This window comes from Aureobasidium melanogenum, assembly GCF_000721775.1.
Source record: "Aureobasidium melanogenum CBS 110374 unplaced genomic scaffold scaffold_1, whole genome shotgun sequence".
Classification (NCBI taxonomy): domain Eukaryota; kingdom Fungi; phylum Ascomycota; class Dothideomycetes; order Dothideales; family Saccotheciaceae; genus Aureobasidium; species Aureobasidium melanogenum.
In genome coordinates, this window is record NW_024470053.1 from 950,656 (window position 1) to 962,925 (window position 12,270).

The 12,270-nt window shown below is 50.9% G+C and overlaps 4 protein-coding genes across 4 annotated transcripts; 1 reads left to right on the forward strand and 3 right to left on the reverse strand.

Annotated features, from left to right (window-relative positions):
• Window positions 1-171: 171 nt before the first annotated feature.
• M437DRAFT_13242 (EBP-domain-containing protein) lies at window positions 172-7,217 on the reverse strand (the record flags this gene model as incomplete). Its single annotated transcript, XM_041018704.1, has 7 exons — window positions 172-222; window positions 279-3,068; window positions 3,130-5,025; window positions 5,182-5,276; window positions 6,517-6,751; window positions 6,811-6,947; window positions 7,004-7,217. Coding segments are annotated over 7 exons (5,418 nt in total), but the record flags the coding sequence as incomplete, so codon positions are not given.
• Window positions 7,218-8,001: 784 nt separating this feature from the next.
• M437DRAFT_71158 (uncharacterized protein) lies at window positions 8,002-9,127 on the reverse strand (the record flags this gene model as incomplete). Its single annotated transcript, XM_041025629.1, has 3 exons — window positions 8,002-8,197; window positions 8,253-8,823; window positions 8,875-9,127. 3 exons carry the CDS (start codon window positions 9,125-9,127, stop codon window positions 8,002-8,004), a joined length of 1,020 nt encoding a protein of 339 aa, XP_040884357.1.
• Window positions 9,128-9,466: 339 nt separating this feature from the next.
• Window positions 9,467-10,213, forward strand: M437DRAFT_27718 (signal recognition particle, SRP19 subunit; the record flags this gene model as incomplete). Its single annotated transcript, XM_041019124.1, has 2 exons — window positions 9,467-9,929; window positions 9,981-10,213. Coding segments are annotated over 2 exons (696 nt in total), but the record flags the coding sequence as incomplete, so codon positions are not given.
• A 210-nt stretch (window positions 10,214-10,423) lies between these two features.
• Window positions 10,424-11,647, reverse strand: M437DRAFT_71160 (fatty acid hydroxylase; the record flags this gene model as incomplete). Its single annotated transcript, XM_041025630.1, has 2 exons — window positions 10,424-10,577; window positions 10,629-11,647. 2 exons carry the CDS (start codon window positions 11,645-11,647, stop codon window positions 10,424-10,426), a joined length of 1,173 nt encoding a protein of 390 aa, XP_040884359.1.
• Between the last annotated feature and the right edge of the window lie 623 nt (window positions 11,648-12,270).

The following is a 12,270-nucleotide window of genomic DNA, read 5'->3' on the forward strand; positions in this document are numbered from 1 at the left end:
TACACGCTCGTGGGATATCAAGTTTTGAAACAAAAGGGCCACAATAAACCAAGCGCCAGAGGATCCACAGCACGACTTGAGTGTTTGTCAATGCTCGAAATTGTGGACCTTCAACAGAGAGCAAGAAATCTAAGGAAAGTATCGGAGGCGAAGATAAGACTGAGCTGCTGCTCAGTATCTCAGTTTGCCAACAAGGCCAAAAGTGTATGCACATTCGCGTTCCTGGCTGTTGTCAGTACTTGGATCTTCAAACCATAAACAAAGAGGGCATAACTCACCGTTTTGTGCTGAATCATATACGTGTTTGCTTTTGAAGCAAGAACGCCGCCTGAGGTGACCGGACCATTTCTATCTTCCCAGACACTGACTGCGATGCCTGTCCTGGCGACCCTCTCAAAGCAACTCTCACCTAGAGTGACGTCCAACAGTGTTTCGCCTCTAGTCTTACCACTAATTAGGATACGTTTCTCCAAACCAATAGACCGAGGGCTTGGTGGCACTCCGGAAGATGGTCGTGGAGGAAGCAGAATCGACAACCGCGCTGAGCCCATATCTCTCCATTTGTTCTGCGACTCACGAATGTACAATCGGATTTTGGCATTTGTGATACCAAGGGGCGTTCCTTGCGATGAATCGTAGACAATCGGCGTTGATGCTCCAGAAGAAAGTGACTCGCTTGTGCCAGTGCGACTGCCTTGACGAGATGTGATGGTACTCTTGGCAATGTTGAAGAGTCGGCTGTTACCATTGAATCGGCGCAAAGCAGAGAAGGCAGTATTCATTGTACCGACAGAAGAGTCAGTCACCTCAGATGGTGCTCGAGAGGTCTTTGATCGATATGTATTGCTCCTGCGGAGTGGATTATGAAACCATGAACCGCTCGCAGACTTTTGGTTGTTGTCTCGATTCATGGCTGCAGACCATGCACTCTCGTTGGCTGGACCTCTAGCATGTTGTAGAGCAATGTATGTAGGATTGTTAATCCGAGCAGTGTTGATGAAAGAATACAGCATGTCGCATTCTTCAGCGCTACGGGAGCGGAACATGACATTGTTGCTTGCACGAAGCAAGGAACTAGCAGTAGGAGGTGATCTGATGGAGATATCAAGCGCTGTGCCCCGCCGCAAAGGAACAAGGGGCGTGACTTCGAACGCTATCAGAGGTTGAACGCCCCTAGCAGAAGGACTTGTCATATCACTGCCATCTGGAATCGCTTCTTCAATGTCGAAAGCTTCAATCAGCCCAGGCGTGACAAGAACGACACACTCACTAGGGTGCAGAAGCTCCCATGCACCTCGGTCCGACCATGAATAAATGGAAGCAACAATCTTCGAAGCCTGTGTCGTTTGATGAGGGACGGTCCGATATGGAGCTTGCGAGGCAGAGTTTGATGGACCGAGTGTGGCAGTAGGCAGAGAAGCAAGCGATTCTGGCGGAGTGGCTTTTGCCTTTCCATCAACCAAAGGCAAATCAAGCGGCACCACGTTTTTTGCTCCTCCCACAGCTTCTTCAGATGAATCGGATGTAATCGATTCGTCGTCATCCTCAGAATAGGACAAATCACTCTCCGTCGAAGACTCACTGCTGATTGATGGTTCGTATTCGTGTTTGAGAGGCGATGATGACCTGCGATGCCTCTTCAAAAAGTTCGGAGTGAAGGAAGGAATGCTGAATCGTTTCGGCTTTGGAGGAGGCAAGTCCTTGTCTTTGCTAGAAGCATCCCCAAGAATGTCATCAAAGCTGACACCCTTCACACTAGGCCGACGCTTCTGTAGCTTCGCAGGTGCTGACGAAGGCTCTACTGCTTCTTCGTGTTGAGTACGATCTGGGAGGTCGAAAATTTCCACGGGTTGAATGGGCGAATTTGGTTCGCTCCTTTGTCGCAAATTCGGGGCACGAAGAGGCTCGACCACAGGTAGGGATGATGTCCTACGGTGAACTTGCGGGCGTGCTATGATCGGCGGGGTTCCGTAGCTGTCTTCCTCCTCCCTCTCTTCTTCAGATTCATCGGATGAAATTGTAGATGAAGGCATCCAGACGCTATATTCTTTTTTCGACTGGGACAGAGTGGACTGACTTGAGTATGAGCTCAAGGTGGTTCCGGTCTCCGTCCTTGACATGTGATGTGTAGGACGTTCTGGATATGCTCTTGTGTTCGTGGGATATTGTAACGAGGAGCGAGATGAGCTAGGTGACATAGGTGGTGACGACTTATGGCGCGTCGCCCTTGATCGTCGTAGACCTGGCGAGTCCCCTGCAGACATTTCTGCCTGCGACACCTTGTCAAGAGAAGTCGGCATGGTAATATTGGACAGTCTGCCACTCTCAAGATTGGCGACGGGCTTTCCTTGTCCGCTGTGGTCCGAGATCCAGCTCCTGGACGAGCCAGGTCTTTCTCCAATTGGAATCTCGATCTCTTTGGTGTATGTAGGACTACCAGTAGGTGACGCGAGCCCTTGCGACCGACGGCGAGATGGAGTCTGAGCTTTGGTGAGGAAGCTAGATTGCCTCGCCAAAGAAGGAGGAACAGGATTGAGTCCAAGCATCTCCACCCATTCAGGCCCAGTAGCTTCATCACTGGCACGCAATGAGAGAAGCTCATGCCACTCTTTTTTATCGGCGTATAGACCTCGTATCATCATGACTACGTCTCCTGGTCCATTGCCAGATCTTGCGGAGACAGAGTCTCTGCTTAGAGGTGGAAAAAGTAACCAGCGACCTGTATCGGATACTTCGCAGACAAGGACATCGCCGCCATCTCCTCGACCAGGGCAATCGTCTCGAATGATGAGCTCGACCCTGCAATCCAACTGTTGACCGCTTGAGTGAATGATGTTCATGTCGAAGTAGTCTCTGGCATGAACACATCGAGTTGCGTTAATGCTGACTCCTTTAAGCAAGCCCAAGCTTCGAGGATCTCTGGCACGAGTTGGGTCGATAGCTGCAGCCGCCTCATCCTCCAAGCGAGCTCGTTCTTCGTTAGATCTTCTGCGGGCTTCAGTAACCAACCCCTGGTATTTCTCGGCCAGAGAACCTGCTAAGGCTGATGGTGCGAGGATGTTGATACCCTGTTTTGTCAGCGCTACAGTCCTGAGTATCTGGAAGATGTCAAAAGGTGCTTATACATACTTTGAAGGTTTTGGCAAGATATTTCAAGCGCACCAAGGGTCTTTTGAGCAAGAAAGCAACATCAACCCTTTCACCGTCACCATTGACCAAATCGCCGTCCTCATTCCTGAGCAACCCATCATCCCATCTGGTGCTAGTATTGGCATCAGCAGGTGCTAGATTTACCACGACATCCTGAAATCCCATCCGCCATGCCTTCAGGTAATCATGGTAGATTCGAATCGCTCCTTGAGCCCAGGATAGCAGTGTGTTGTTATCACTCTTAGGGGCTCGACGATGGTGTGCTTTCAGACGCTCTAGAGCAACGCCCATATCGACGATAGGCTTGGTGATAGCCACATCATCGTTAGCAGAACGGCCAAAGAGACCAACAGCGATCGCTGAGTCTGACTTCGAGAGCACGCAGGACAGTAACACTGGGATAACTCCATCTACCAAGGTGCGAAGCTCTCGCTGGTATTTGATTTCGTCAGCCGTAAACTCGTTCCAGAGATCTTGGAGGGTGGCTTTCTCGAGCCTCGTTCGGTTGGTTCGTATGCTGCGTGCTGAGACAATGCTCTTAGAATCAGCTATAGGCAGCGATAACACAGACATCAGATCTTCGTGACGAGTCAATCTCCGCCTGAGGCCGTTCGCGCTACTCAAGGATCTTAGATGCTCGGGCACGATAGTATCTTGCTCAGAAATCTCAGATGGAGCTGCAGGCTCTTGCAGTGTCTCTGCCGAAGCGATGGTTGACAGTCGTTTTCCTGTCGTAGGAAATCGCCTTCGAAGGTTCGCTCCTGGTGTGTGTTTGCTAGTCTGGACATCGGGAAGATCGATATCAGATGGCACGGACGACGTGGCGTAAGAAGAGTTTCCGTCCTCGAAGGTTGATGATCTAGACTCAGAAATAGTCTCTAACACCTCTCTCGGCCTCGAGCTTGGTTCGCCTGGAGAAGATCTCGATAGGCCGTAGCCAGCGCGCACTTCGTCACCCTTGTCCATATCAGAGGTGTTTCGTCTGTCTATGCCATTCATGTTTGATTGTCGCTTAGATCGGGCTTTACATGCTGCAGGTTCCTTGTGACCGTGACTTTGTTGCTGAGATCCGTCAGCGACGAAGGGATCGGGAGTTCCTCCAAGCCATGCTTCAATACGGTTTCCGTATGTTGGTGCTGCGGTGGTATTTGCATTAGGTGCGGACATCTTGTTAGTCTCGGGCATTCTAGATTGACCAGCCGAATTGTCTTTCTTAGTCTCGTGTACAGTGGATGAAATCCCTCGTGACTTCCGAGAGGGAGCATTACGAATACTGATACTGTCATCCGGGTCTAGTGTCTGTGCGATCGATCTACCCTCTGTCTCTGCTTCGGAAGCTACTGGTGAAGCATGGCGGCGACGTAATCTCCGTCTACGATCCGAGTTATCGCGACTGACTTCGCGAGCGCTTCTCCTGTCCTTCCTCTCTTTTACGGGCTCCCTTGCGCTTCTTGACTCAAGTTGATGTTCTGGAGTGCGCTGTTCTGGCGTTCCTGAGCTGCGAGGTCGATCGCTGTCGTTCCTGTTCTTATGCGATTTATGCTGCGTCGGAGAAGTGTCATCTATTGGTATGATCCGGATTCCGTCGTCGTTCTCTTTCATCGGCCTGACTCTGATACCATCGTCGTCTTTCTTTGGTTTTGGAGGATCTTCACTCTTGTATACTGTAGTTCTTTTGATTGTGTATGGCTTTGGCTCCACTTTAGGCGCACTTTCAGGTGTCTTTGTAGGCGAACGGTCCTTGCGCCAATGAGCATCACTGACTACACGTTTCAGGGGCGCACCAGCATGTTTGATGTCGGTGTCCAAATCAGTTCGTTGAGAGCCTTTCTTGCGGATCCATGCTTGCCGATCTGCATCCAATCCTCGTGGAGTCTTTGGCGATTTGGTTGGAGACGGTTGCCTGCTAATCTTGTCTGTTTCGATTCGAGGCTTGTCCGACGAGCTCTTGGTTGGCTTTTTGGCTGGTCTCGTTTCATCTGCATCGTCCTCATATTCAACAGTTATCAAGTTTTGCGCATCTTTCGGCACTGCAGCTCCAGCACTGTCGGCCTGCCATCTCTGCACTCTTTGGCGAATCTTATCAGTGTCGTAGAGACCGGTTTGTTTGCCGGTGTCACGGTCGTCTTTCCTCATGTGTGAATGTTTGTGGCGAAGAGATGCTGTCGGGTTCGAGTTGATTTTCGGTATGCGCTAGATATGTTGCGACCGAATAACGATTCTTTGAGACAAGGTACATGGAGAAAGTCGACCCGTCGCAGGACTGAGAATTGGTAAGAAGGAATTGTCAAATGATGAGGCGGTGTAAGACAAGGCGCGCGAATCTGCTAGGAGGAGTGTGTGCGCACAAGCAAGCAAGATACAACTACTCATGTCAGTGTCCGTCGCATGGCCGTTTATGTAGCGAGTATCATGGCTTACGGTTGCAACGGCGAACGTGGAGAGAACTGGACCCTGATGGCATGTGTCAAGAGTGGAGACCAGTCTTTTACAGCTCAGGATTGACCGAACAAGCGATGGTAGGCCTCATTGCTCGAGCAGAAGTCGGACAGGCGCATGGTTGAGGGACAAGAACCAGGCTTGTGTTTACAGTCGGACAGTGCAACCAGCCATCCCGCACATCATTGATCCGCTCATCCCCAGCCCGTCGCAAACAACGCCCTAGTGCCCGATCAATCTATCCTTATCTTCGTCGATCCACCTCCTCTGTGCTCAAATCTGTCACGGTGTAGCTACCAAAATGCACAATACTTTCGGAACCAAAGGTATGGCCACAGATACATCTTGGCAGGGTGGTCTCTCTGTGGATAGCAACCACTCCTAGAAAGTATCGTGAATTTTTGTAGCCTGAATGAAGCATCACCATGCGTCGCGCGTGGGAAGGCAGCCCAGACTCAAAACCGACAGTCTTTCGCACACGGGGAGGAAGGCTATCAAACGACTAGGATCGGCCCCTCTCTCTTGCAGTCGCGAGTAGTGAGACACGCGCTATAACAGTGCACGATCGCTTGGTAGATCGGAGATGTAGCCACAGACACGCCTTGGGCTAGCGCCTCTCTACGGACATCACTCCATCCTGGACACTATTGTGCATTTTAGATAACTACAATATGGTGTTTTCAGGATGCGGAGGGTGCAAATCTGAGCATCAAGAATCCGAAGATATCAAATTATGGATATACATTAACGTTCTGTCTACTGATATGTTATCGAATTCTCGCTCTCCTTGAGCTTCTATATGGCCTTCTTGAATCCCTTGAGCTCCTGGACTTGTCGAATCGCGTCGGCGCTAGCCTTGACGCTATTGTATAACAATACTATGCAAGATCAGCAACTTTCCAACGCTTGGTCTCCTGTGCAACCTACCTGCTGGGATCACGATCCAGAAGAAATTGGCTCCAAAGTAGTATCCCCAGAAATAGTAGGCCTCCGGTCTTGAATACTCAATGCCCAGATAGAAGTGGTCGGCCATGCTTGTAGCGTAGTAGAGGAGATCGCCGTAGCATTGCCCAAGACTCACCGCAGCTTGCATTGGGTGCCTTAGCGGATGCTCGATCGCAATCAGCACTGCAACCAAGAAACTTAGTGGGCCCCAGAGTACCTAGCATTATTTGTCAATAAGCTTTTGAGAAGAAAAGGGGTCGGTGAAGCACCACTTACAGCGGTCATAGCCTCAACACAAAAAACGAATACGTTTTGAGTCAGATACCGGGAATCTGACAGTGCATACTCTTTCCAGAGCTGCCCAAAGAATGTCTGCAGTCCACCCATATTGGCATGGTTATACGCAAAATAACCTGTCGCAAAAATTTAGTTTTTGATCTCCAAACCTCTCCTGAGTCACCCTACTCACCTTCGAAGAAGAAGTGTATACATCCACACAGAACAAACCACATGACCGTCATCAGTTCGGTGGTAGGTAGCCTTGGATTGACCTTCTTGACGGCCAGGTAGGTCAAACCAAAGATCGCGACACAGCCAGCAACAAAGGAGCCTAGAAGCGACAGGACAGTGGATTCATTGGCCACATAACCGACAATGTTGGCATCCAATGGGTAGTAAGGGTGTTTAATGCCATCATAACTCGTAGAATTCATCAAAGCTTGAAGTGGTGAGGCCATCGTCGAATCTGCAGAAGCAGCCATTGTATCCAGGCGATCTTGTACAGACAAGCAACCAGGGGTAGAAACCAGAGACAGCGAAGTCGCGAGAAGGAAATCAAGGATATAAGAACAAGAACCCCAGACACGCCAGAACGTAATTGCCGGTCAACACGCAACGGGCGTGTGCGAAACACGATTCAATAATTGAATTTCGAGCATGATGACGATACCATAACTCGACTGGTTCTGGCACTACGATTCAAGGTTAACCAATCGGAAGGGCGGGAAGGTCGATCGGCCCGCGAAATGTGCCTGAGAGATCGATCTATTGCCTCGGCCGAGTTTGGCACGCTGACCAGATTATGCGGAATTATCAAAATCCATTGCTCATGTCATGAGGATTATTGCTGCTGCTCTTGAAACGAACATGGGCAACGAACTTTGGAATGGTGGTTCTTGTGTCTCGGCATTGTTCGTTGGTCTTGCTGCCAAACCCAGCTTTAGTGGGTCGACAGTTCGGTGGCTCACATAAGGATCTAGGCATCTTCACATGAAGGAACTCTGCCTGGTTGATATGTGTTGCAGTGTTGCGCTGCGCCATACGCCATGAGGACGAACACACGAAGAGAGCTACTCGTTCCAGATGCCTACAGATATGCACAAGCGTGACCAAGCGTTTGACACAAATTTCATGTTGCAGAAAAAAAAGATGTATGAAGAATGTGCAGGAAAAGGAAATCTCCAAAACTCAAACCGCACTGTATCCACCACGGCTGCCGCGATTTTGGATCATACCAACGATGGAGCGACCCCAGTCCTTGACAGTGTAAGGCAAATCGCGCCAGAAATCCGCATGCGGTACCGAGTCGAAGCCTTGCGCGCCATACTTGCTGCTATTAAGCCAAGTTCCGAAAATGAGGTATGCTGCTGCTCCCAAAAAGGCACTATATACCACGTTAGTAAAAAGACGAGCTTGAGCAAAATCAGGAGGATCATTACATGATGAGGAACCAGGTGAAAAAGCCCCAGTGTTTGCTAGTGTTGTTGCCAGAGGAGGGCTTGTGTTCGGTCATGCCCTCGCATGCGTACTTCGTCTTCCATTGCAGACGCAATACATCGAATTCGGCATCGCCCTCTCCCTCTGACCTGTAGCTAATGAGCTTCAGACTAGCATCCTCGGCAGGCTCCTCCTTGTCGTCCTTCTTGTCGTCCTTCTTATCGTCAGGCTCGGCACGAATTGCCAGGCGAGCAGCCTCTTGATCCTCATCGAGTTTGTCCCGTGAATCATGCTCAGAGCCCTCCAGACCGGTCCTGTTGCGATCGCATTGAAACTCGATGATAGCCTTCTGCTGGCGACCGTCAGACTTTTCGAAGGGATATCTTCCTCCGTGTAATTCGACCCTCAGACCCTCCTTATTGGCGTCATCATGTGAAGCGGAGTTCTTCAGACGCGTCCACTCCGGGTCCAAGTATCGACTGTGAGAGGCGGCATACTGGCCAGCAATGGGAACGACTTTCCTGATGGTGCTGGAGTTGTCAGCGAGATTGTAGTCGTACTCGATACCACAAACTGTAAGTCGTAAGTCAGCCGAATGACAGAGGTGGAAAGGATACTAGATACCGTATGTGCCAGTTGGGCATTCATTTTCTTTAGGGACGTTCTTAGTTTTCTTGAGCGGGTTGCAGATGTCGATAGTAAAGGTGGTGTTGGAAAGACTCGGAGGCGTGTCTTCGATTAGGTGAACAGCACGCGGGCCAGCCAACTCTGAGAGATCAAAGTGTTGGCCTTTCACGACGACGTTCTTGCAATCAAGAGAGACGGCTGTGGCCGTCGTCGCAGAGAGGAGGAATAGAGCGGGCAATGACCCGAGCATGCCTTGTGCCCACATGGCTATAGGAAGCTGCCGGAAAGAGTCGCCGACTTGGATATGTAGAGAGAAGACTCGGCGGTGCGGTTGCAACAAGATCGACGGAGCAGGAGGCAGAAAAGGTCGGAGCTGTACAAGGGACAATAACAGTGCGAAGAGGAAATTGAGAACAGGGCGCGCTATCAGACACGGCAATCAAAGTGTAGGGTAAGGTAAAGTAGTGCCAAGCAATGCCCGCACTCTGGCCTGTACCTCTATACCTTAGACTCTTTGCTGCTCAGACCTGCCACGACACAATCACGAACACAATCGAGTGCCATATCTCCCGTCATGTCTCGTCATGCGCGAATCGAAGAAGTGTCCGACAGTGACTCGGACCCGTCGGAGATGGATCCCTCGGAATTCGATCCTGGCCTTATGAACTCCATCATCCAACCCGCCAACATTCCCTCCACCGCCCCTCAATACTCGCAACAGCAACAGCCTGTCCTCCAGCCCCATTTCCCGGGCCGCCCACCGCCAGACCAGAATGCTGAACGCGAGCGCACCAAGCATTACCAGTGTCTATACCCCATCTACTTCGATTCATCTCGCTCCCGCGCCGAAGGTAGACGAGTAGGAAAGAACGAGGGCGTCGCAAACCCGCTAGCCCAAGACATTGCCAATGCCTGTTCACAGCTGCCTGTTACCGGCCAGGTTGTATTCGAGCCTGCAAAGACACACCCCAAAGATTGGGCCAACCCCGGCCGCGTGCGTGTCTTGATTAAGGAGGACGGAAAGCCTGCAGGAAGAGGCTCCATTAAGAACAGTAGGCCGATGATTGTTCTTCATTGATATGTTCATTTCTGACATTACGCAGAGCACCAGCTGTACAAATTGGTTGCCGAATACCTACGAGCCCACCCCACCACTGAGGAGTCGCCTATGCGCATGCGTATTGCCGGTCTGCCACCTCCGACCAAGCCCATCCCACCACCAGCTGCACCTAAAGGTTGGAAATTGGGTACGATATTACCATTACACTCTCCCGCTCTGAGCGGCGGCGGCGTCAACGAGAACTACTTTAAGGATATGATGCAGGAGATGCAGGGTATGCAGGGTCAGCCTGGTATGCCCACACTGCCTGCGGGTATGGAAAGCATGTTTGGCGGCGGGCCATCTGCTGCGCCTGAACAGCCTGCTTCCAAGAAAAAGGATAAGAAGAAATCCAAAGCCTAAACGCCCGTCCAATCGCTGGAACGCCCGATCGCCTCCATCCATCTAATATACAGAACACCTGACACGAATGCTTGACATGATCATTTACGACGTCTTGATGACCTTAGGTGGGGTCATGGGCAGCTCGGTCTTGAACACCCAGTCCCAGAAACGACTGGTCACACCAAAGCCGTTCTCGTAATCGGCAAAGTGATGCGCCAGGTGGTATTTCTTCAGCTCGCGCCAGTAAGCAGGAAGACTAAAAAATGTCAGTTGAAGCCCTTTGCTGTAGACGGGCGGAGCAACTTACGTCTTATGGTGCAAGAAATAATGAGTCAGATCGTAGCAAATGTATCCAAAGATACCACCACAAAAGACTGCAGTAGCAGCGTTCCAGTCATAGAAGAAGACAGTGTGAGCCAAATACCAGAAGGGCGTGGCAAGAACTAAGAACAGAGTTGGAGGCATGACCAGACGCAATCTGTCCATAGGCAAGTAGTGGTGAATGCCATGGAGCAGGAAATGAAGTGTGATGCCAACGCGGTTGTCAGGTAGATACTGATCGAGGTGGAACAGGAAGCGATGCAAGACATATTCAACCAGCGTCCAGATACAGAGGCCAGTGATCCAGTAAGAAGCGAGGCCAACAGTAGAAAGTCCTTGGCTTGACAGGTAGGTGCCGTATGCGACCGGTGGCACCCAAGCGGTAGGCACAACCCACCAGGGAGTCTTGCTCAGAGGCTCAAGGAAGTTGCCAAACAACGGCGCGCTTTCTCCACCCTTGTAATGGCGAGGGCGGTGTACTTGCTCGAGATAGAACTCCTTGGTGAAACCGCCTCTCCAAACCTGCATCAACAGAGGCTTGTTGAGGTCGAGAAACTTGTGGGTACGATAATCAGAGGTGGCGTCCGTCTCTTTCGACAAGTCTTCCTCGCAAGACATGCCAGTAGTTTCGTAGAGTGGCTGGTTGACACCGTCTTTACGTAGCTGCTCGGCACCGCTTTCTGAGGGGGGCAGGGGTACGATGTCGACGGGGTGAGTGCTGTTGGTGACCGACTTCATGACTGCCTCGGTAGCGACAAAGCCGACAAGGTAGTCGTCGAGGATCTCCCAAGCAGATTCCGAGTGGAAGTGGGAGGCTGTGTCGTCCATTATATCCTTGACATCCTTGCCGCCGTATTCAACTATCAAGTCACCACCACCAGGGTGATCCTCGAGGAAAGGAGTGATGTCGTAGACCTTGGTACCGACGGTGACATAGCAAGACTTGGCCGTGTTGTGCGAGGCGACATCGGCCTGAGGAATGGTGGGCAATGTTCTACCGGGCATATTGGCGCAAAGAGCTGATCAGGTATGAGCCGAAGAGCGGCGGGTTGGTCGAGTGTGGTTAGAAGCAAGAGGCCAGATGTTGTGTCGAAAGGTCAATTGGCGATTGCAAGTCAAGGCGGAAAAAAGGGCGAGAGCAGGCAAATATAACAATCTCCTGAAAATGCAAACGTAGGCAACGAGGTTTGGAAAACTAACTTAAGTGAGGTGATGGGTGGCGTGCCTCTCAAGCAACCCTTTCAGGGAAATTTGGACGGGGCGCAAACACCGACATCTGGGCGGGCCGCAACATGCCGGAGAGTCTCGCCGCGCCGAACGCGTCCGCCAGCATGTCGACTGATTTTCTACCCTGATTCGAGCCTCAACAGGGGGACCTGAGAGTCTCGTCAAGCATGGTTGTGTTCAAGTCCATAGTATATATGTATACATCGCAGTGCTCACGTTGTTGCCAAAACAAACGCTGCCTTGTCTAGCGCTTTTGACATCTGAGCAGGCAAAATCGAACGACTCCGCCAAGCACGTCCCGCGACTTCCCTTGTTCTCTACAGTGAATTTGCTCTCTTCTTTCACAACCACTACGTATATCATCGCTTTCAAACTTTGGCACTGTCTACTGCAATACCACC